Here is a 23,104-nt window from a genome sequence, read left to right on the forward strand (position 1 = left end):
ACAGCTGTCTCGATGAGGGCATAATTTTGCTCCCCATTTCATTTGTTTAAAGAAAACAAAATATCAGGTGTTTGATTTTATAGTAATTTTTATTGAATTCTTTTTTTTTTTTTAAATGAGCAACTCTTTAAAAAAATCTCACTGATGGCAAGCAAAACTGGATGCTCGTAGTTCAGTAACAGGCTTGGAAATTTTAGGACTGATTTGGGAGTTACACATTAGCAGGGGTTATGACACGTGAAGTAATTGTGCTTTGAATCCATAATAAAAGTGTATTGTCCGAAGTACTAAAGCGCTAGAGTGCGTTGCACAGTTCATTGGGAACCCTGAAACTGATTGATGGGGAAGGTGTGCAATGGAAGCTTCTGCACACCTGTGGTGTCCCCCCCGATGTCAACCTTTGTGGAATCTCACAACCTGTGAAGGCAGAAAGACAGGGCTTTGCCTGAAACCTTTGCCCTGGGAAGAATACCCTTGAAAATGCGGCGAATGGGTTTGAAGGGATTTATTGGCTGTGTGGTTTTTATGGATGCTCCGTCTCAGAATTTTAATATCAGTTGTGGACTGAGAGAGGAACTGTGGACATATGGAAGTAATAATAAGCAGAAAGCAAAGGGGCAGCAGTCTTTCCCCACATCTGTTGTCTGTGGGGGTGCTGCTGCCCATACTTAAACTGAGAGAGATGTAGAAGGGCAAATCTGGGGGAGATTGCATGTTCTTTTGTATGTGCCAGTTTACACATGAAGAAGACTGCAGATTTATACCCCGCCCTTCTCTCTGAATCAGAGACTCAGAGCGGCTCACAATCACCTATATCTTCTCCCCCCCACAACAGGCACCCTGTGAGGTGAGTGGGGCTGAGAGAGCTCTCCCGGAAGCTGCCCTTTCAAGGACAACTCCTACGAGAGCTATGGCTAACCCAAGGCCATTCCAGCTGTTGTAAGCAGAGTAGTGAGGTATCAAACCTGGTTCTCCCAGATAAGAGTCCGCACACCAAACTGGCTCATGAGTGACACAGTCCAGTTCTGGTTGCAGCTGCGTAGTGCCGGCTTTTCCCCATCTGTCTCTTGCTTATAGGTAGAGCTAGAACACTGGTTCTCAAACAGTAAGGCTTGACTGAAATGTGGGGTGCAGTTCTTTTCCCAGTGGCTTGTGGAGAAGGAGAGAGGAAGAGGAACAAGAGTTAGCAGAGAGAGATGATTCTAGAAGACTGAGTGGTCGAATTGGGGTTTGCCTTTGCAGAATGTGCAGAATGGCAACAAAATGCTGCTGGTGTCTCAGCGATGGAACACAAATATAAGCACCAAATATGACAAATATATCATGTCCATCAATGTAGGGGAGTCAAGTTGCACCTTTAAGATCAGCAAAGTTTATTCAGAATGTAAGCGTTCGTATGCATGCATACTTCTTCAGATGAGGGGATGGGGTAAAGTGGACTGAAATACATGTAGTTGGTGGGTTAAGAGTGTCAACTGATACAAGTTAGGAACCAGTGGCAAAATAGTGTAACAAATTGGAAGACCATTTGGTCTGGATAGCAATAAAAGGTAACAAAAGTTGCCTGTTAATTGCCGTTGTTGCAAGTCTAGGTAAAACAAAGGGGCATGTATTTCCTAGTGATGTTCTTGTCCACCTAAGTTACTTTTTAACATTCTGTACATTATAAACATCATTCTAGTTTGCCATTAGAAAAAAAAAGAATACATAAAATGAAAATAGGTTAAGTATATGTAATGAGATAAACAGCCAGTATCCCTTATTCCAGGGGTGGCCAGACTTGCTTAACATGAGAGCCACATCGAATAAACGTCAGATGTTTGAGAGCCACAAGACAGGAAGGAAGGAAGGGAGATGGGGATGGATGGAGAGGTGGTAAGAAAACAACTTTAAATGCATTCGCCAAGCCACCAGCTGATTTGGCTTGGAGAAGTGATTTAAAGGGAGGAATGCCTTCTCCAAGCCAGCTAACAGGGGCAGTGGGGACTTAGCCACACAATATGTGTGAAAGAGCCACATGTGGCCCCCGAGCCACAGTTTGGCCACCTTTGCCTTATTTCCACTTGGATATATCTTGTCATTTGTCGGAGAACAGGGAAAGCAGCTTGGAGTTATAGTGTGAGTGGGTCTTGAACAGTAATGTCGAATTAGAAATGGATCCCACTTTTTAAAAAAAGAAAGTAGAATCGCCTGGCAAGAGGGTACACTTTCCTTTTTGAGCCACTCTGTGATTTTTATTTTTATTTTTTTGGCCTGGTATGATACTACCTACCTTATTGCACAAAATTTAACAGTGGGGATTGAAATCTTTGGCAGCTCATTGTCTTCCGTTAGCTGCTGCCATAATAAAACACCAGTGGGATTTTCAGTGGTTTGGTTGGGAGACCAAAGCAAGCGATGAAGCCAGCTCTTGAAATTCTGTACTTTAATTTTTATTTTGTTTTTGCTTGTATCTTTCCCTTACAATCCTTACAGAAGATACGCATTACTAAAATTACTTCAGTTTAGAACAATCCAGAATTCGCTGCCTTGGTAATAAACAGAAAGGAGTGCCGTGTTTATTTAAACATGTTTCTCTCTGGGTGTTCCACTCAAACGATGCCATATTTATTTTATTTTAACAGTCGAAAGAGTTGAAAGAGACAACCTGTCAGAATATTGTGTCCTGGGTCAGCGTCCCATGCACTTACCAAATATCAACCAACTGGCAACCTTGGGCAAAACAAATGAACAGTCTCCTCACGGCCCCATTCACCACAGTACTCCAATCAGAAACCAAGTGCCACCATTGCAGCCAATCATGAGCCCCGGTCTTCTTTCACCTCAGCTCAGCCAACAGCTTGTTACGCAGCAGATAGCAATGGCTCACCTAATTAACCAGCGGATTGCAGTTAGCCGACTACTGGCTCATCAGCACCCACAGGCTATTAACCAGCAGTTTCTAAATCATCCACCCATCCCTAGAACCATCAAGCCTGAGCCAACAAACTCCTCAGTGGAAGTCTCTCCGGATATCTACCAGCAAGTCAGAGATGAGTTGAAGAGGGCCAGCGTCTCCCAAGCTGTGTTTGCAAGAGTGGCTTTCAATCGCACCCAGGTATTTTATTTTCATTCCTCTTTCAGGGAGAGAATAAGTTTTCATTTGACCAATGGACTGTTGTGTCTCGTATCACTGGGAGCATAATCTTGTTTTTCATCTCATAGTTTCTGTACTTTTCTGAATTTTCAAGAAGTATAGTTTTGTATAGATAAATGGGGAGCTTGATCCAGATGATGTGGGAAGAAAGACAAGATCACCTGGATCTTCTCTCCCATTATCCATAAACTGGAGGGAAGCATGTGGAGAATCTTTAGGAGATCTGCTATCCTTGGTTAACTTTTGCAGTCAATGAATCAAGGCCTATCCTAGTTCTCGACTAATCTCTCCTTGGACTGTGTCTCTCCTCCTGCCCCCTTGTTCCGCAAATTTTAATTGGTATATGGTCAATTCCCAGTTGACAAACTGTTATATAGATAAGATAGATAAGAAGGATATAGACAAGCTGGAATGGGTCCAGAGGAGGGCGACAAAGATGGTGAGGGGTCTGGAGACCAAGTCCTATGAAGAAAGATTGAGGGAGCTGGGTATGTTTAGCCTGGAGAGGAGGCAGCTGAGAGGTGATGTGATCACCATCTTTAAGGTCTTGAAGGGCTGTCATATAGAGAATGGTGTGGAATTGTTGTCTGTGACCCCAGAAGGTAGGACCAGAACTTAAATCAGAAGAGTTTCCAGCTCAACATTAGGAAGAACTTCCTGACCGTTAGAGCGGTTCCTCAGTGGAACAGGCTTCCTTGGGAGGTGGTGGGCTCTCCTTCCTTGGAGGTTTTTTCAACAAGACTAGATGGCCATCTGACAGCAATGCAGATCCTGTGAATTTAGGGAGAGGTATTTGTCAGTTTCCTGCATTGTACAGAGGGTTGGACTACATTACCCTGGGGGGGGGTCCCTTCCATCTCTATGATTCTATAAGGAAATCACTGGAAATGAGTAGCCATAGAAATCTTTTGAGTGTCACAGTGTCTCACTTAGGCTTTACTTTACATGTTAAACAAAATCCCATGATTCCACACTTTTTTTTGCCTTAGCCAAAAGAGCCTTGGTAGGCTTCGAGTCTTAGTAGAAAACTGTTATGGGACACTCCTGTCCTTTCCAAGCTCTAAAGCATCATGGCTAAGATGATTTCCCTTCTGTACATGGAAAGATATAAATTCCCCTTATCCTTCACCTCACGGATGAAAAAGCAGCTGGGGAAGGTTGATTCGTAGTCAGTAACAAAGGAAGAAAGAAATAAGCAGCATCTCCCACTCTGCCTTTCTGCCACTTAGATTCCAGCTCTCCAGGTTGCTTTGGGTTTTAAATAAAATGGAGGAATTAATCGTGGAGCTGGTATAATGTATTATAATACCTGTATTATTTAGGTTTGAAGGTTTATTGTCTGCATGCATGTACATCAACTGCGCTGGTTACCTGTTTGCTTCTAGATCCTATTCAAAGCACTGCTCGTTGTCTTTGAAACCTTGCATGACCTAGGGCGCTCCTACTTACCAAACTGCACCTTCCAACCTATTCCCATATACCAGCGTAGTTCTTCAGGTCTGGCTAAAGAATACTTGTGACATGAGCTATCAGGGGGTCTCCCAACCTGGCTCACAGTGAAACCCACCATCCAGGGATTCACTTGCTGAACAGCCTGTTGGTTGCAGTGGCATGTGTGTGCCATGTGACGGGAGGGGAGGGTCTTCAGTCTAACCAAACTATTTTCCTGAGCAGAAATTGTGTGGGGGGGCGCATTTCCACCTTGTTCAGGTTCCACGTGTCTTGGGTCATGTGACTAAGGACACATGGAGCCCAAGAAAAAGGGAAGCAGCCCTCCTGTGACTGTTTCTGCTTGAGAAAATGATACTGTAGGAAAGCCAGAACCCTCCTCCCCCTTTTGCAGCAACCCCAAGCAGCAAATGCTTTGGCCAGTAAGTTCCCTGATGGTAGATATGATTGAGAGCCAAGTTGGCGGACACCAAAGGTGTGTGTGAAATATAACCCCCCCCCCAGCAGGGGTAGAATTCAAGCAGCAGCTCCTTCGCATATTAGGCCACACCCCCTTGATGTAGCCAATCCTCCAAGAGCTTTCAAGGCTCTTTTTTGTAAGCTCTTGGAGGATTGGCTATATCAAGGGGGTGTGGCTTAATATGCGAAGGAGCTCCTGCTAGAATTCTACCCCTGCTGCCCAGTAACCTTCTTCTTTTAGTGCCCTCTCTCAGGACTGCCTATGGGGCAGAAGTCAGGGGACAGGCTTGTTCTGTGGCAGGACAGGTCCTTCGTAATGGCTTACCAGAGTGGGTGCGAACAGCACATTTCACTCTCTGCACTCGGGAAGGGTACGTTAAGGGCATTTGCGGAAAGAGAAATTGTTTTTTCAGGTCTGGCTGAGCTGTTTTTATTCCAGTGCGTGTTTGTTTTGCTGAGTCTTCTGTGCTGGCAACTTGCTGTTGCTTTGTTAGCCTCATTGAGTCTAAGGAGTTAAAAGTGGGATATAAACATTTAGAATATATTATGAAAGCCCAACTTGCGTGTTTACCTTGAGAAAAGCGGCTGTGGAGATGGGGAAGCAGCGATTGAGAGCAGGGGGAAAAGACAACCGTGCTTGTTGAAACTTCCCTCCATTTTTTGACCTCTCAAGGTCTTCCTTTTCCAAAGCTAGGTTTTCTGTAGGAAAAAAGTCACCCCTGGATTTTTGCTGAATGCTTGTGTGTGTGTGTTATGCTAAGTTCCACTTTCAGTTAACGCATGTGAAACATTTTTGAGAACTTTCAGTGCTCCATGTAGTTGGTGTTATTCCAAGCCTTGAATTCAGCAGGAGCTCACAGGAGCTCAGCTCCTAAACCTTTCTGATGCCCCCTCCTCCTCCCCACTTACCTTGTTCATTGAATAGTAGGTAGAGCTGCATGACAATCCCTGGATTAGGAGAGCGGGCAGCCAACCAGCCACCAGGAGCTTTGCCACGCCCCCAGCAGCCCTCATTAACCCTGGAGAAGCCCACGCCACCCTTTCTCCACTTCTTATGTGATTTTGGGTGGTGGGTGACTTGCTGGCCTTTTGACTGGGGTGTGTGTGACCAAGGAGAGCCCCAGGTTAGCAAGGCCTGCTTGGGCTGGCTGGATCTCTAGCCAGCCCTAGCAGGCCTCACTTGCCCAGGGCTCTCTTTTCTTCTGTTGGGTTGCTTTTGGCTGGGGTGGTGGTGGAATATGCTAATGATCTCCACCGCCTATTTTTCTACAAAACAACCCCTGGTTATTACTGATTTATTTTTTTGCCCTGGGATAAAAATCTCTGTGTTTTTAGCTCTATTGAGGTCTAATGAGAGCCGATTTGGTGTCGTGGTTAAGTGTGCAGACTCTTATCTGGGAGAACCGGGTTTGATTCCCCACTCCTCCACTTGCACCTGCTGGAATGGCCTTGGGTTAGCCATAGCTCTGGCAGAGGTTGTCCTTGAAAAGGCAACTGCTGTGAGAGCTCTCTCAGTCCCACCCACCTCACAGGGTGTCTGTTGTGGGGGAGGAAGAGACAGGAGATTGTGAGCCACTCTGAGATTCAGAGTGGAGGGCGGGATATAAATCCAATATCATCATCATCATATAACGTGTATGGGCATATGTGTAAAATACAAAACATTGTCAGTGACTGAGATTTTAGGCAATTATTACAGACTAAAATATGTTTAGATTTGTTTCTGAATCTCAGCTTTATTAGACTAGTCAAGGAGCTGAAGCCGAGATTTCCGTATCTTCCCCCTTTTATCTTCTGGATGTCTGCTTTCCCATACAGCCCAGGCCAATTGTCTGTTCTGCCAGATTAATGATTTTTTTTGGCACTGCCATCTTGGAAATGCCCTGTTACATGGGACTTAATTAACATTTGCAGCATACTCTTGTTGCTTCCTTTCTGCTATTAAATACATAAGACGGCCTCAGCCAGCAAAAACATTCACTTTCAATCAACGTGGTCTGAATTTCTCGGGTTAGCCTTGAGGATATCAAATGAAAATTATAGCGGCATTCATGAGTATTTCCTTTTTAAAACGCTGCTTTTAATTTGGAAAAGCATTTCATCCCTCTGGGATCATAGCCTGTTGTGGGTGGATATAAAGCCCAGTTGTAATAAAATGTAGATCGTATTAACACAATGTCATATTTTGAACCTGAGCAAAGAGGTCAGTGGTAACGTTTTGCTTTGTGGGTTTTCTACTACTACTGTTGAATAAAAGGGGGCTCTATTTCATTGAAACTGTTAAATCTGTATTGATGATGCCCAAGCGGTGGTAAAAGAAAACAAAAGAAAACTAATATTCCCAGGGCCAAAAGATTCTAGTAAAACCTGCCAATTTTGCTACGGTAAGTAAATTATAACTTAAAACCAGAATTAGTGAAACAGACACTGAAATGCTTATATATTCAGAAGAGCAAGTCAGTCATTGCAACATGCTTTATCCTGCTCTGAAACTATGGACCTCATTCTTCTTGCAATATGACTGAAATTTCCAGTCTTTTAAAAACACCTTTTGCCCCAGCAACTGAAATGGACCATTGGATGCTGGATGGAGACTGGGCAGATTTGAGTCTTGTCCAGTGGCGGACTGACCAGAGTGTCGGCTTGCCCAATGGTGTGTGCCCTGTGGGCCCCTGATGAAGTGGGGCCCCTTAAACATTAGGCAATACGTTAAAAATGTTAATGACCTTTTAGTAGCTTGAAAAAATAATAGAAGTTCTATAATAGAAGTACTATGACTATAATGCAACTAAAATTTACATTGTATTTAGAGTCCAGGTGGGGCCTGGGGATGGATCTCCCTCTCTTACAATTGATCTCCATCTGGCAGAGATCAGCTCTCCTGGAGAAAATTCAATCTGTATTTGCATTTAGTATCTACTGCATACTGCCAGTCATATGTACAATATAGGTACACTGTAATCATGAAAATATATATTTATCTCACAAAAGTTTTAATTGTATCTTTTCCCCACTTATGTATTTTTTGAAAATTTTATTATTTCTTACAAAAAATTAAAGGATAGCATTATAGTTGTGGGTGGGCCCCCTGTGTCCCCTGGCAACCAATATTTTAAGACCCCGCCTGCCACTGGTCTTGTCATCTAAGGTGTAAATCTCTCTAATTTGCCTTAGTCTTTTTTCCTTTCCCTTAGTATCCGTGCTTCTCTCTCTCGCCACCCGCCCGATCTCTATTCACCTTGTGAAATTGTCTGGAGCAGGGCTTGACTTGTTCTTCTGAATTTATGGAGGCTTTAGGAGAAGAACTATAACTCAGTGGCAGAACAAATGCATTGCGCAGAGAAGCTCCCAGGTACAAAGTCTCCCGTCTGAGATAGTCGTGTCCGTGGAGGTAGTTGTGCCTGAGACCTCGGAGAGCCTCTGCTACTGACTAAGTGTAAAGCAATGAGGGGAGGGCCGTGGCTCTGTGCCAGAGCATCTGCTCGGCATACAAGTTCAGTCCCTGGCATCTCCAATGAAAGAAGAGCATAGACAGCTTCAAGAGGGAATTGGCTAAGCATATGGAGCAGAGCTCCATCAGTAGCCATTAGCCACAGCGTATTGCTGAAGCTCTGTGTCTGGGGCAGTGATGCTCTGTATTCTTGGTGCTTGGGGGAGGCACAGTGGAAGGGCTTCTGGTGTCCTGGCCCCATTGATGGACTTCCTGATGGCACTTTGGGTTTTTTGGGCCACTGTGTGACACAGAGTGTTGAACTGGGTGGGCCATTGGCCTGATCCAATGTGGCTACTCTTATGTTCTTAGGAATCAGTAGGTGATGGTGAAAGACCTTTCTCTGCCTGAGACACTGTAGACCTATTTCCAGTTTGAGTAGACAGTATTGGCCTTGGTGAACTAATGGTCTGACAGGGCTTTTTTGTAGCTGAAACTCCTTTGCATATTAGGCTACACCCCCCTGATGTAGCCAGTCCTCCAAGAGCTTACAGTACACCCTGTAAGAAGAGCCCTGTAAGCTTTTGGAGGATTGGCTGCATCAGGGGTGTGTGGCCTAATATGATGGTGATGGTGATGAAGAAGATATTGGATTTATATCCCGCCCTATACTCTGAATCTCAGAGTCTCAGAGTGGTCACAATCTCCTTTACCTCCCCCCCCCTCCACAACAGACACCCTGTGAGGTAGGTGGGGCTGCAAGGGCTCTCACACCAGCTGCCCTTTCAAGGACAACCTCTGCCAGAGCTATGGCTGGCCCAAGGACATTCCAGCAGCTGCGAGTGGAGGAATGGAGAATCAAGCCCCGTTCTCCCAGATAAGAATCCTCACACTTAACCACTACACCAATCTGGCTCTCTATAGCAGAAAAGGAGTTCCTGCTATTAAAAAAGCCCCGGTCTGTTTTAATATAAGGCAGCTTCATGTGTTCAGTAGCCTATATTCATTTAATGATTGGCAATGGGCGTGTGGGTTTCATGCCAAGCAGTTTGGGGAAACTTGAAATAATGGTTCTCTCTCTGTGTATACATGAAGCCCACGTTTGCCACATTCAGTTGAATAACTTGGGCTGTTAGGAAATAAATGTGGTTGCAGTTGCAGGTTTACACAGACGGAGAAGGATTGGGTTAGGAAAAAGAGTTTTGGAAGTTAGGAGAAATGAACCAGCAATATCCAGAGGTCGACAGCAATTTGCGAGCCAAGACCAATTTGTAGGCTTGTTAGAAATGCAAGTAAATATTCTGGTGTCCTCTGTGTTATGCACAGACGGCATTCTTTGGGGTACTTAAACGAAGTGGCTGGTGGTTTTTATTAATCACCAAATGATGGACTAGTGCGTTAATCCTTACACAGTGTGATGGTGTGTTGAGCATTAACCTGCAATTAAGTCCAGCTTCATAAAATATGTACTGTGGGGCTTGTTTAATAGATAAACTATTCTCTAATTTATTTTAAAGTCCAATGACCTACTTACGCAGAGGCTGAAAAAACCCTTTTACAAACATTATTTCTCCCCTGAGATCTTCCAACTGAGTAAATCTGTTAAATGATGTAGAGGGAGCTTTAATCCAAACTAGGCTAAACCATTGAAACAAATTGCTGACACATGCGTGTATTGATAGATGGGGTGGTGGAGAGATAAATCTCAAGGAACTCATGAGTTAAGGCTATAATGAACTCTCGATATAGTGTAGGAATCTAGTTGGGTTCCATGCATCAGAGATAAGTTGTGGGGGTGGGGGAGAGGTCCAAATAGTCATCTTCTAGATTCCCTCCTAAAAGCTCTGAAGTACCCACACAATTTAAAGAGAAGAAGATATTGGATTTATATCCCACCCTATACTCTGAATTGCAGAGTCTTAGAGCAGCCACAATCTTCTTTACCTCCCTCCACCCACAACAGACACCCTGTGAGGTAAGTGGGCTGAGAGAGCTCTCCCAGAAGCGGCCCTTTAAAGGACAACTCCTACAAGAGCTATGGCTGACCCAAAGCCATTCCAGCAGCTGTAAGTGGAGAAGTGGGGAATCAAACTTGGTTCTCTCAGATAAGAGTCCGCACACTTAACCACTACACCAAACTGGCTAGATGTCTAGGATCAGCTATTCCCCAGGCATGGTAGGTACATTTTAATGTGGAAATTAGAAATCAGCATTGTTCCTAGTGTGCAGAGTTTGAAATAATCCTAGCCACTCAACTGCTTTTATATATCATAGTTTTATTTTAAATATGCCACTTTTTTAAATTGACTATATATCATGGTTTTATTTTAAATATGCCACTTAAAAAAAAATTGACTAAAATTGACTATACTGGGTTATCGTGTGTAAAGATAACTATTGTGAAACTTGGTTAGTTTTGTAATATAAACCACTGAGTAATCAGCAAGACAATGACCGATTTCCCACTAAACCTACGCTGCTCTCACTCTCCTCTTCTCTGCAGGGCTGCTGCTGGATTTCACACAAACTGCCCTGGACCAGCGAGTTGCTCTGCCTCTCTTCAAGTTCCCTTCGCAGCAGACAGAAACCTCTGAAAACCGGTTTCTGGGTTGCTGTCTGTCGTGGAGGGAGCTTGAAAAGGGACGGGGCAACTCACCAGCTTGGGGCAACTTGTGTGAAATCCAGCAGCAGACCTGCAGGGAAAAGGAGCAACGAGAACGAAACAAGGTGAGTGGGAAATCGGTCAATGATTTAAAAAACAAAACAAAACTCTCACACAGAGAAGAAGGTCCCTGCAGAGGGTTTCCTTTACTCCTAGCAGTCCTCTGCAACTCTCGAAAGCTGCTGCTGAGGGTCAGGAGAACTTCTTGAGTGCTATACCCAGGGGTGGAATTCTAGGAGGAGCTCCTTTGCATATTAGGCCATACACCCCTGATGTAGCTAATCCTCCAAGAGCTTTCAAAAAAGAGCCTTGTAAGCTCTTGGAGGATTGGCTGCATCAGGGGTGTGTGGTCTAATATGCAAAGGAGCTCCTCCTAGAATTCCACCCCCTGGCTATACCTAGTGGTTTAGGGGACCCGCAACTGTAAGGGGTCGATGAAATCTGCTCTCCTTGCCTTTGTTCAAGCACTTGCTGTGTCTGTGCAAGAGTGAGGAGAATATTTTTGTCTGATTCTTCCTCCATTCCTCTTGGGGTGTGTACTTCAGGAATGTCCTCTGGCTGGTCAAAAGCTGATGTAGAGGGTGCAGTTGGAGAAGGGTTGGTCAGGGAAGATCCATTGACTGCCGTTTAGTTTCGACATAACAATTAGAGCAGGGCTTGCCAAACATGCTTAACATAAGACCCACATGGAATAAGCATCAGATGTTTGAGAGTCACAAGACATGAGCATCAGATGTTTGCGAGCTGCGAAGGAAGGAAGGGAGATAGATAGATAGATAGATAGATAGATAGATAGATAGATAGATAGATAGATAGATAGATAGATAGATAGATAGATAGGGGAGGGGGAAGGAAGAGGTAGAAAGAAAGCAACTTTAACTTTAAATGCATTCTCCAAGCCACCAGCTGACTTGGCTTGGCAAAGTGTTTAAAGAGAGAAATGCCTTCCCCAAGCCATGACGGGGCAGTGGGAGTTTGAAGAGCTACACAATATGTGTGAAAGAACCACGTGTGTCTCCCAAGCCACAGTTTGGCCACCCCTGGATTAGAGGCTTAATAGAGACATTAGAGATCGGCTATATTGGATCAGATGGATTGTCATTTTAAGACAGCGATAGAAGCACATCTTTTTTTTCCATCCTTCCTCCGGAAACCTTGAGTGAGTGTGGAAAAGTCTGGGCCTTGGGATGAGGACTCGCATAGACATGGGTGACATGAAACACAAGCAACTGATGGGAAGTTGGCAGAATCACTTCTCCCAACCTCTTCCTCCTGTAGAGCCTCTTCCACAGGTGGAATTTTATTTGTATAGAGGATCAGCCAATCACATGACCATCCCAACCTGTAGTTTGAAGCATCACATCCAGATGCAGAAGGCTTAGATGTCAGGAAGAGGGCTGACCCGGAATGCTTCTTCCTTACATTTAGCTTTCTACATGGCAGGTGTTTTTTCTTCTTCTTCAGTGTATAAAGGAACATTCATTGATATTCCCAGACTGCAGGAAGGAAGTCATATATTCCAGTGACATTTCCCATTGATATTGTCCTACTCAATTCTGGTGGGGTTTTTTTTGTTTGCTTTTTGGAAAAGCTGTGCAGGTAGACTGTGGAACATTTGCATATGGAATGCCCGCCCTGTGGAATGCCCTCCCCGAAAACATCAGGGCCCTGTGGGACCTGCCACAGATCTGCTGGACCTTTAAGATCAAGCTATTTAAGCTGACCTTCAACCGTTAAGGGGAGGTAGCAAATGCCCACAGCACTGACAGTCCCATTGGACAAATACAGATATTCAGAAACATTGATGTGCATCTTGGATTTTATGGTTTAAAATGTGTGAAATTGATTTTATTGTATATTGTTTTTAATATTATATGTGGTTTTTAAACTGTTAGCTACCCTGAGCTTGTTAGGGGAGGACAGGATATAAATTTGATAAATAAATAAAATAATAAATATGTGTTTGGGAGAGGCCGTAGTTCAGTGGTAGAGCATCTGCTTGGCATGCAGAAGGTCCCAGGTTCACCCCTTGGTATCTCCAGTTAAAAGATCTGGCAGTAGGTGAAGGGAAAGGCCTCTTCCTAAGACCTTGGAGAGCCTCTGCCAGTTTGAGTAGACAGTACTGACTTTGATGGACCAAGGGTATAAAGCAATTTTATACCAAAATTATACCAAATAAAGCAAATTTATGCCAAGGGTATAAATCAATTTCATGCGTTCATGTGGAAACGTGGTGGGGCTATATGCAGATAGTGGTAGGGCTATATGAAGAGAGTGGTGGGGCTGATAGTTGTCGAGATTACCTTGAAAACAGGAAAAGCTGTATATAAATTTCTAATTAAATAAGAACAAAGGTGGAATTCTATCAAGAGCTCAGCACGTAAACATAGAATCACTCAGCACATAAACATAGACGCACTCAGCACGTAAACATAGAATCACAGAATCATAGAGTTGGAAGGGGCCATACAGACCATCTAGTCCAACCTCCTGCAGTACAGGGGTGCACTCTATCGCTCACTTAGAAAGTCTTTAAATGACATCCTTATTCAGGGGTGGATTTCTAGCAGGAGCTCCTTTGCATATTAGGCCACACCCCCCGATGTAGCCAATCCTCCAAGAGCTTACAAGGCTCTTTTTTTTAAGCGCTTGGAGGATTGGCTACATCAGGGGTGTGTGGCCTAATATGCAAAGGAGCTCCTGCTAGAATTCCACCCCTGAATAAGGATGTCATTTAAAGACTTTCTAAGTGAGCGATGGAGTGCACCCCTGTACTGCAGGAGGTTGGACTAGATGGTCTGTATGGCCCTTTCCAACTCTATGATTCTGTGATTCTATGTTTACGTGCTGAGTTAGGATAGAAAATACAGCTCTGCTCCTCCTCTCCTCCTGGCTTGTCTCCTGACATTCATGTATTTAGAGAACTTCAGGCAGATTTTGTGGCCTTCTCTTGTGTCTTCCTCCGCACCAGCTGCACACAAGATTTTTTAAAGATGGTATTTTAATACAGCTGCAAACATTGTACCAGAAACTGCTATACCAAAGAATACTGGCTTGTTTAGAACATCGTTACAAGCAAGTGATATTTGTGTGAGAGGAAATCATAATATTTGCTTTTTTGGGGAAATGCATTGTTTTTGCTTAATAGTTTCCCGTAATACCACTTGTAGCAACAAAGACATGATTTGCCTTTTTTTTTTTTTGGTAAATAAGTACAATCCAGGATGAAATTATAGTTGAAATTTGTAAATATATAAGCATTAATTTCAGCAGAGCCAAGGATTTCCTATGAAACTTTTGTATTCTTTTTATAAGCGAAGTATATATCATAAATATAAAACCATCTAGTCTTGTATGGGTTTTGTTGTTGTTGTTGTTCAGTCGCACAGTTGAGTCTGACTCTTTGCGATTTCATGGACAGATTCACACCAGGCCCTCCTGTCTTCCACCATCCTCCAAAGTGTGCTCAAATTTGTGTTAACTACATCAGTAATGCTGTCCAGCCATCTCATCTTTTGCCGTCCCCTTCTTCTTTTGCCTTCTGTCTTTCCCAGCACTCCAGTGAGTGCTCCCTTCTCATTGGGCGGCCAAAGTATTGTATGGGTACCATAGTATAAAATGGTAGAATCATTTTCTGTGACAGTGCACTACATATAGTAACTCTGTTCCTCTGTAAATCCTGTTTGCTGTCTTTGCGCACTCACTGAGGCAGGGAGGTAAAAGTAGTCTCAGTTGTAGAGAGGATCCTCATTTGTTTTGAATGTTGACTTTCGTCATCATCACAGAATCTTTTCATATCCTTTACTATGGCACACTTCCTGCTGCTCAGTTTGCACTTCCCCAGGGCCAGCCCTAGACTGTCTGGCACCCTAGGCAAGGCGAACTACTGGTGCCCCCCCCCCCCCACTGATAACATCACTGAGTCACATGGGGGACATCCAATTCGGCGTCCCCAGAAGGCCGGTGCCCTAGGCAATTGCCTAGTTTGCCAAGTGGCAAGGCTGGCCCTGCACTTCCCATCCCCAGATCTCAAGGCTCTCTGCCCTCCCATCCTGGCCTTGGTAGCAGTAAGGCCACATCTGTGACTTCCCGTTCCTGTCACATGACTCTGTCATGGGCTTGCAGCCCACTGGGTCCCATTCACAGTGCATTCTGCACCTGGAAAGGCTGAAGGCCCTCTGTACTGCCCTCTAATGGATAAGTGATGGCAGCACCTGTTCCAACTCAGGTGTGAAGTTATGCAGAGCCTGATCAGGGCGTTGGAGGGGTGGCCACTGCCACTGTAATCTATAACCCAGACTAACAGTCGACAAAACCCAAGTGTCATAAGTGACTTCTTGCCCTTTGAACAAAGCCAGGAGTCAATGGTACCTTTAAGACCAACAAAGTTTTATTTAGAACGTAAGCTTTCGTGTGCTAAAAGCACACTTCTTTAGATGAGGGGATCAGGTGCAGTGGGCTGAAATACATGCAGTTTGTTGATTGAGAGGGCAAACTGGCTGGGATCACATGGTGGAACAGTGTGACAATTTAGAAGGCCATTTGGTCTAGATAGCCATAAAAGGTAATAAAACTGTACCTGATCCCCTTGTCTGAAGAAGTGTGCTTTTAGCACACGAAAGCTTACGTTCTGAATAAAACTTTGTTGGTCTTAAAGGTGCAACTCGACTCCTGCTTTGTTCAACTGCTTCAGACCTGTCTTTAAAGGTGGTAGGTGGCTGGTCAGTTAAAGACCCTAGTCCGAAAGAACCTTTTGGAGCCTGTGGTGGCTCTTTTGGAAGAGGCTGATGTAGTGAGCCCTGCTGTCTACTTCTGCAATTGGATCTGCACCTGGCCCGTGCCATAGACCCTAAAAAGAGCTGCTGGGTAGGATATTGTGATGAGCGAGGCTGCTGGTGTGAGTGCTGGGAGCACGCCAACAGCAGTTGGTGGAATCTATGCGTCTGCTGAGCCTGTATGGCAGGGGGCCCCAACCCCCGGGCCGTGGACCGGTACCAGTCCGTGACCTGTCAGCAACTGGGCCGTGAGTTATATAATTATTTCATTATAGATTTTTCATTATATATTACAATGTAGTAATAACAATAAGACAACATTAGATTTATATCCTGTCCTTCACTCCGAATTTCAGAATCTCAGAGCGGCTCACAATCTTCTTTACCTTCCTCTCCCGCAACAAACACCCTGTGAGGCAGGTGGGACTGAGAGAGCTCTCCCAGAAGCAGCCCTTTCAAGGACAACTGCTATGAAGAGCCATGGCTGACCCAAGGCCATTCCAGCAGCTGCAAGTGAAGGAGTGGGGAATCAAACCCGGTTCTCCTAGCTAAGAGTCCATACACTTAACTACCATACCAAACTAATAGAAATAAAGTGCACAATTGTATCCCCCCGGCCCACGGAAAAAATTGTCTTCCACAAAACCAGTCCCTGGTGCCAAAAAGGTTGGGGACCGCTGCCATGATGCCAAATGAGCAAGCTGTTTGCTTTGGGATAAAAGATCATCAGTCGATGAAGCAAATAGTGCCAGTCCCTCAAGTAGAAGGTCTTCCGCCTTCTGTCGGGTGTCAGGAGGAAGAGCTGTGGAGCGCAGCCGAGCGTGCCTTCTTAGTACGAGAGCTGAAGCCATGGCCCTGGAGGAGGAGTCAGTCTGCCTGCATTAATCTGTTGCTTGGCACAGTGTTTTTTGCTTGGAGAAGTTTAGCCAGAGGCTTCTCATCTTCAGGCAGGAGCTCTTTGTTAGCAGCTATAATAAAGTGGCTTCAGTGCATTGAAGAGGCAAGGTGGTAGTGAACATCAGCTCTTTATTAGGTACAGCATAGTATAGGGCTGCACTCGGAGACTGGCGAACTGGGCCAATGGGGCCAACTATATACAACTCAGGGTTCCCGCTCAAGCATGCGATTGGGTCATTCAGACCAGCAGGGGGCCTGTGATTGGTGCAGGGCAGCAGGGGTTTGGATCCTGCTGCCCATTGTTCCCAAGTCCCCAAGCTCCGTTCATCTGGTTCCAGTGAGCCTGGCAGGAACACCCATTTCAGTCTTCAGTTGAGTCTGCATACACAGCAGCAGCCATCTTTTCCCAGAAGAACAACCGGAATCCTCCCATAATAGCCACTACAGTTGACAACGTGTGGGTTGTGCATAGCAGAAGAGTAAACTTTTCTACTAACTCCATTGATTTTTTTTGCTCCTCTTTGGTAAGGGATGCTGTTTTACCTGCATCTCTTCAGCTATGAGGGATGAAGCTGGAGAGATGGCTAGATATGACCTTGTTGCACCAGGTATAAAATATCCACCTTGGTAGATGTGGCAGCCATGCTAGCTGGTTTTTGCCAGAGGCAGTATCTCCAGGGTAAGGAAGGTGATTATACCAGGTGACTCTGCATAGTGCTTGCCTAGGATTTTGTCTCGAGGTCTTGGGTTGCTGGAGGTCACTTTTATTTCCAATGATTTAGTCATTCATATCATTTGCTCTGTGTAGAGCTGGAGTGTCAGACTTATTTGTTACGAGGGCCAGAGCCGACATCAATGAGACCTTGTTGGGTCAGGCCATGTTTTTCATAAAATGTAATACCAGGTAGTCGAGATATAAACTTTATAAATGACACAGACAAACACAATTAAAGATTTTTTTAAACCTTAGAACATGCTTAAAAGATTTACCACTCTTGTAATATTTTGTTTATTTTAAAGTTTATGATAACTGATACCTCTTGCTCCAAATTATTGCATCAAAATCTGGAGATAATGTCTGTGTTGTAGCAATGTTGAGTAGGCTGTTCAGGTGTTGTTCAGATGTGCATCTGTAAGCTGCAAACCTACTTTTGATTTATTGGCATTCATTACAGAAATTTCATGGTGAGTGCTTTGAACCTAAGACCAGGGGAAAACATGAAATGGCTGGGCATTGCGAGCTTTTGTAAATAAGTTGCTTCATGTGATGGAGGAAATAGAGGTTTTGCTCTGTAGCTCCTGTGCAATTGAGCAAGCCTGGCAAAGCAAGCTGTGATGCAGAAGGAAGCAGGAGAGAGAGAAGGAAGCAGATGACACCGAGTTGCACATGGGCCTGATAGGAGGCCTCCAGGGGCCTGATCTGGCCCTCAGGCTGCATGTTTTACACCTCCGATGTAGAGCTACAGATCTTCATTAGGTGACAGTGGATCAGGTGCCCCTGCTGTGTCATCAGGGGAAGGGTTTGGTGGTAAGTCTGAGCCTGGACTGGAAGAGGAGTTAGCCCTCAAAGCCTGCTGTTCCTTGGAATCCAAATGCCCCATCAGTGGGTGGGGAGAGATTGAAGGAGGATACCAAACTGGTAGACCCACAGCATCACAGTTCTGGGGAAAGGGGCACCTCGCTTCTGGGGGTGCTTTTCGTGATTGCCAGCTGCCTCATTCTTGAGGTCTAGGAGAAGGGAAATACTAAGGGTAGCTTGGCCAAGGAAATGGAGGCATAGAGTTCTGCCACAGTGCTGGGGAGGATAGTTCTGACAGTCGACTAGCTGCTGGAACCACTGATGTGTCTTGACCAGACTCCGTTTCCTCTTCTGAGAACAAATGAGGTGGAGATGCATGTGGAGAAGGCATTTTTTGGGGTGGGGTGGGGAGACTTCCTTCTGTTGTGTCAGAACCAATGACGGTTTTGCTGGAATTAAAGACATTGATTGATTCCTGAGGTGTCTTGGAACTGAAACAGTGCATTTCCTTATGTTCAGATTTGGAACAGGCTTTCTTAGGTAGAGGCTCTGACACACAGTGTTCAGCTGAACGGGCAGGCAGAAGAGAAGCCATGTTGGATCAGGTCAATGGCCCATCCAGTCCAACACTCTGTGTCACATAAGAACATAAGGGAAGCCATGTTGGATCAGGCCAGTAGCCCATCCAGTCCAACACTCTGTGTCACATAAGAGGAGCCATGTTGGATCAGGCCAATGGTCCATCCAGTCCAACACTCTGTGTCACATAAGAGAAGCCATATTGGATCAGGCCAATGGCCCATCCAGTCCAACACTCTGTGTCACATAAGAACATAAGAGGAGCCATGTTGGATCAGGCCAATGGCCCCTCCAGCCCAACACTCCGTGTCACATAAGAACATAAGGGAAGCCATGTTGGATCAGGCCAGTGGCCCATCCAGTCCAACATTCTGTGTCACAAGGTGGCCAAAAAAAACAAGTGCCCTCAGGAGGTCCACCAGTGGGGCCAGGACAGTAGAAGCTCTCCCACTGTGCTCCCCCCCAACATCAAGTATACAGAGCATCACTGCCCCAGACAGAGAGTTCCAACGATAACTTTGGTTCTGTTCCCGGAACAGATGGAACCCAGACACTCGATGGTGGGCTTGTAAGTTAGTTCTAACAGGTGATTTCAAAGGAAAGGATTGACTGTGTTCTGAGGGGGCAGATATTTTAGCTGTTGGGCTGTTAGAGCTAGAGAGCGCTTTCTTGTACAAGGCCACTTTTAACAGTGCTGCTCTGAGCACCCTTTTGTGGTAAATTGCACATGGCTGTATTATGGGCCTCACCCATAACAGAAAAGTTAGAGAAGGTGCTCATCTGACTGGATAATTTTTGTACCACACTGGGTACATTCTTTAAAACAAAGCCCTTCTGCAACATTTTCCAAAAAAGGAGAGAGTCCCCAAGAAGCAAAGACTTTGAGACAGCTCACGATAACCAGAGCTGAAGAGAACACATCATCACAACGTGGCAGTGAAGAAAAGACTGAGGGAAGGCGAGGGGGTCATCCTGCAGAGCACAGGACAGGACAGGAAGGCGAGGGGGTCATCCTGCAGAGCACAGGACAGGAAAATGGCCCCTAATGAGCTCTGGGGGGGAGGGGCTCACCTTGGAATTAAAAAAATACCAGAGTAGCTGTGAGAGAGCCTCCGGTGGCCAGCCTGTGCAAGTGCAGTCCCAATGTGTGCCTGCGTAGAAGACACCTCAGTGAACAAGTTACATCTAAGTGCAACGCTGTTTTATGGCACACACAGGTGCAACCTGGTTGTCACCCATCCAGAGACAAAACTGTAAAGATCATGATAATGTTAGTGCTTGTTTAGCAGACATATTGTAGGTGAAAAGTCAAATGAGGAAAGTGCAAAACAGTTGGAAACATAAGCAAAAACGAAAGTTCAGGATTTTGTAGTCATAATTTTGTTATCCAGAAACCTGTCCCACCCCCCCCCCCCCAGAAAAAAAGCTCAGACTTTGATGCTTGAGGGTAATGATTTGTTTTTTAGTAATGGAAGGTAGGATATCTTGTGCAACCCCTTCCTTTGCCATAGAAACATTATCAAATAAATGAATCATGATGCCATAACTGTATATTTCGACATGTGTTACGTATATGAAAATGTTCGGTTAGGTAAATTCATAATTGTACTGAGTGCTAGAGGTCCTAAAAGACCCATGTATCCACGAATGTTAGCTGAAAAGTTGGAGTTTTTCAGAATCCCCTGTGAAAAGATTTCTTTGGGAAGACAGAAATGAATAAATTTTTGTTCTTACTAGAATGAAACAGGCAAAGGGTAGCCATGCATTGTCTTTTGTATAGACAGAAAGCTAATTGAACTAGTAGCCAGATCTTATCCGCCATTTACCTTGAATTCATGGACAGGGCCGGTGCTAAGGGTTCTGCCACTAGAGGCAGACCCCGGCGCTGCCCCCCGCCCTCCCAGCTCCCTCATTTTTTTTTTCCGTGCATGCGTAGCACATGTGCACACCACAATGACATCACTATGTGACGTCATCATGAGGTCGCTTTTCCCCACCACTACACTCTTTGGCGGCTTCCTTCCTTTGGGGGCGAGCAAACACCGACCCTGCTCTGCCTCCCCGCAGCATGGGGAGGCAATGCGGGGCTGGATCTGGCCCTGTTTGCAAGACGGGCTCTTCTCGGGGAACCCAGTGAGCAAATGCCCGATACTGCTCCTCCCTGCAGCACGGGGAGGCGAAGTGGGGCCGGATTTGGCCCCATTTGCATGCCGAGCTCCTCTCAGGGAGCCTGGCATGCAAATGCTGGGTCACTCCACCTCCTCGCAGCATGGGGAAGCCAAGTGAAACCAATGGCGTGTGGGGAGGGGTGCCTAGAGGTGCCCTGTAGGCCATGCGGCGCCCTAGGCAGCCGCCTACAAGGCCTACTTCCACGCGCCGACCCCGTTCATGGAGTGAGAAAACATGTCGTCTTTCTGCTGTATTCCTATAAAAGCATATATGGTCACTTGCTTTTGTATCTGCATATTAACTTTAGGTTAGGAATGGTATTTTCTAAAGTAACAGCTTATTCTATGAAACTTCCTTCCAACTGAGTGGCTGTTTTTGTGTGGCATGCAGGGTTTTTTTTTAATAGCAGGAACTCCTTTGCATATCAGGCCACACACTCCCGATGTAGCCGGTCCTCCTGGAGCTTACAGTAGGCCTTGTACGAAGAGCCCTGTAAGCTCTTGGAGGATTGGCTACATCAGGGGTGTGTGGCAAAGGAGTTCCTGCTGCAAAAAACCCCCCCCAATAAACCCTGGTGGCATGAGAAAAGTTTTGTTGCATACTTAGGAAAGCAATCTGAGCATTGCCTAACATAATACATGGCAGGTTTTGGGAAAGGCAAACCATGGAGACCTTATAAATATATATATATATATATATATATATATATATATATATATATATATATATATATATATATATATATATATATATATATATATAAAATCTCACTTCCTTGTTTAAGGAAAGGAATCTAAGTAGCATGTGAGGACAGGCTTCCAGAATGTGAACTACTTCTTCCCAAATTAATAATTTGTTTTTTTGTTTGTTTTTAATGTTTTATGTGGTTCAATTTTGCTGTTGTTAGCCGCCCTGAGCCCGTCGGGGTGGGGGTGGGGAGGTGGGATATAAATCTGATAAAATAAAATAATAAGCATATTATTTTTCTTGAATGTCAGTCTAATACAAGAATTTTAGGAATCGAGAAGTGTCTCCTCTTTTCTGATAGTCTTCAAAAAGGCCTAATGGTGTATCTTCATAAATATGTTGCCGTTGTATGGTGGTTTATCTCTTCTCTGTCTTTGTAATTCCCCACAGATCTATCAGCATGCATTGTCCTTCCTGAAAAGAGACACTGCAATAAAGCGACTTTATTAAGCTAATGTGATAGCACCATTTTCTTAGAGGAGCAAAACATTTCATTTTTAATAATAAAAATTGAATTCCCCTCATTGCGGTATACATTTTATTCAAATCAGACTGAGTGCTGCTTGTTCCAAGGCTAAGCAGACATCTCCTGAGATATATATACGTTAAGCATTAGTTTAATGAGTTTTAAGCTTCAGACTCATACCAATATGAGGTAATGAATTAAAGTTTAAAGCAAGATCAGGATTGAAATTCAGGGTGCGTCGTAGTGGTCTAACCGTAGCACATCTAGAGTAGGTCCCCTAATGGTTGCAGAATTATCTTTTGATTTATGTAAGACTGAAGACTATAGTGGGCTTTTTAAAAATATCAGTCATCAAATGAAGTGAAGAAACAAACTTACAAGGCTTGACTGCTATCTAAAGACGTATTGTTAACAGGGCAGGACTAAGAGAAAAAGAACTAGACTGCCACTGCTTGTCTCCAGTAGCTTCTAGGTGAAACTTCTGCAGTTCAGTAGTCATTATATACAGCCCATTTGAGACAGTGATATTGCAAGTCTTCAGGTTGCTGGGCATTAGTTTGCTTATAGGCTGTACGCAGCCCCCTAATCCAAAAGAGTTGTTCACCACAGCAATAAGTGGGCTTCCAAAAAGGAGACATTAACTTGGGGACCAGACCCTGCGACATGCCTAGATGCAAACTCTGACTCTAGTGCAGAACATTTTATTTATTTATTTAATCATATTTATATCCTGCTCTCTCCAAATGGGCCCAGGGCAGCTAGCAACAGTTAAAACAACAGAAAAATTAAAAACAGATATACAATAAAAGGCATTTC

The 23,104-nt window shown here is 44.6% G+C and overlaps 1 protein-coding gene across 2 annotated transcripts in view; it reads left to right on the forward strand.

Moving 5' to 3' along the window:
* Window positions 1-23,104, forward strand: part of SATB2 (SATB homeobox 2) — a 258,561-nt gene that overhangs the window by 122,329 nt on the left and 113,128 nt on the right. For both annotated transcript variants that reach the window (XM_060257220.1, XM_060257221.1), the window contains exon 7: window positions 2,625-3,097. In XM_060257220.1, coding sequence (XP_060113203.1) covers window positions 2,625-3,097 — 473 coding nt within the window. The remainder of the gene's footprint in view (window positions 1-2,624; window positions 3,098-23,104) is intronic.

Source organism: Heteronotia binoei, chromosome 16 (assembly GCF_032191835.1).
Source record: "Heteronotia binoei isolate CCM8104 ecotype False Entrance Well chromosome 16, APGP_CSIRO_Hbin_v1, whole genome shotgun sequence".
NCBI classification, from domain to species: Eukaryota; Metazoa; Chordata; class Lepidosauria; order Squamata; family Gekkonidae; genus Heteronotia; species Heteronotia binoei.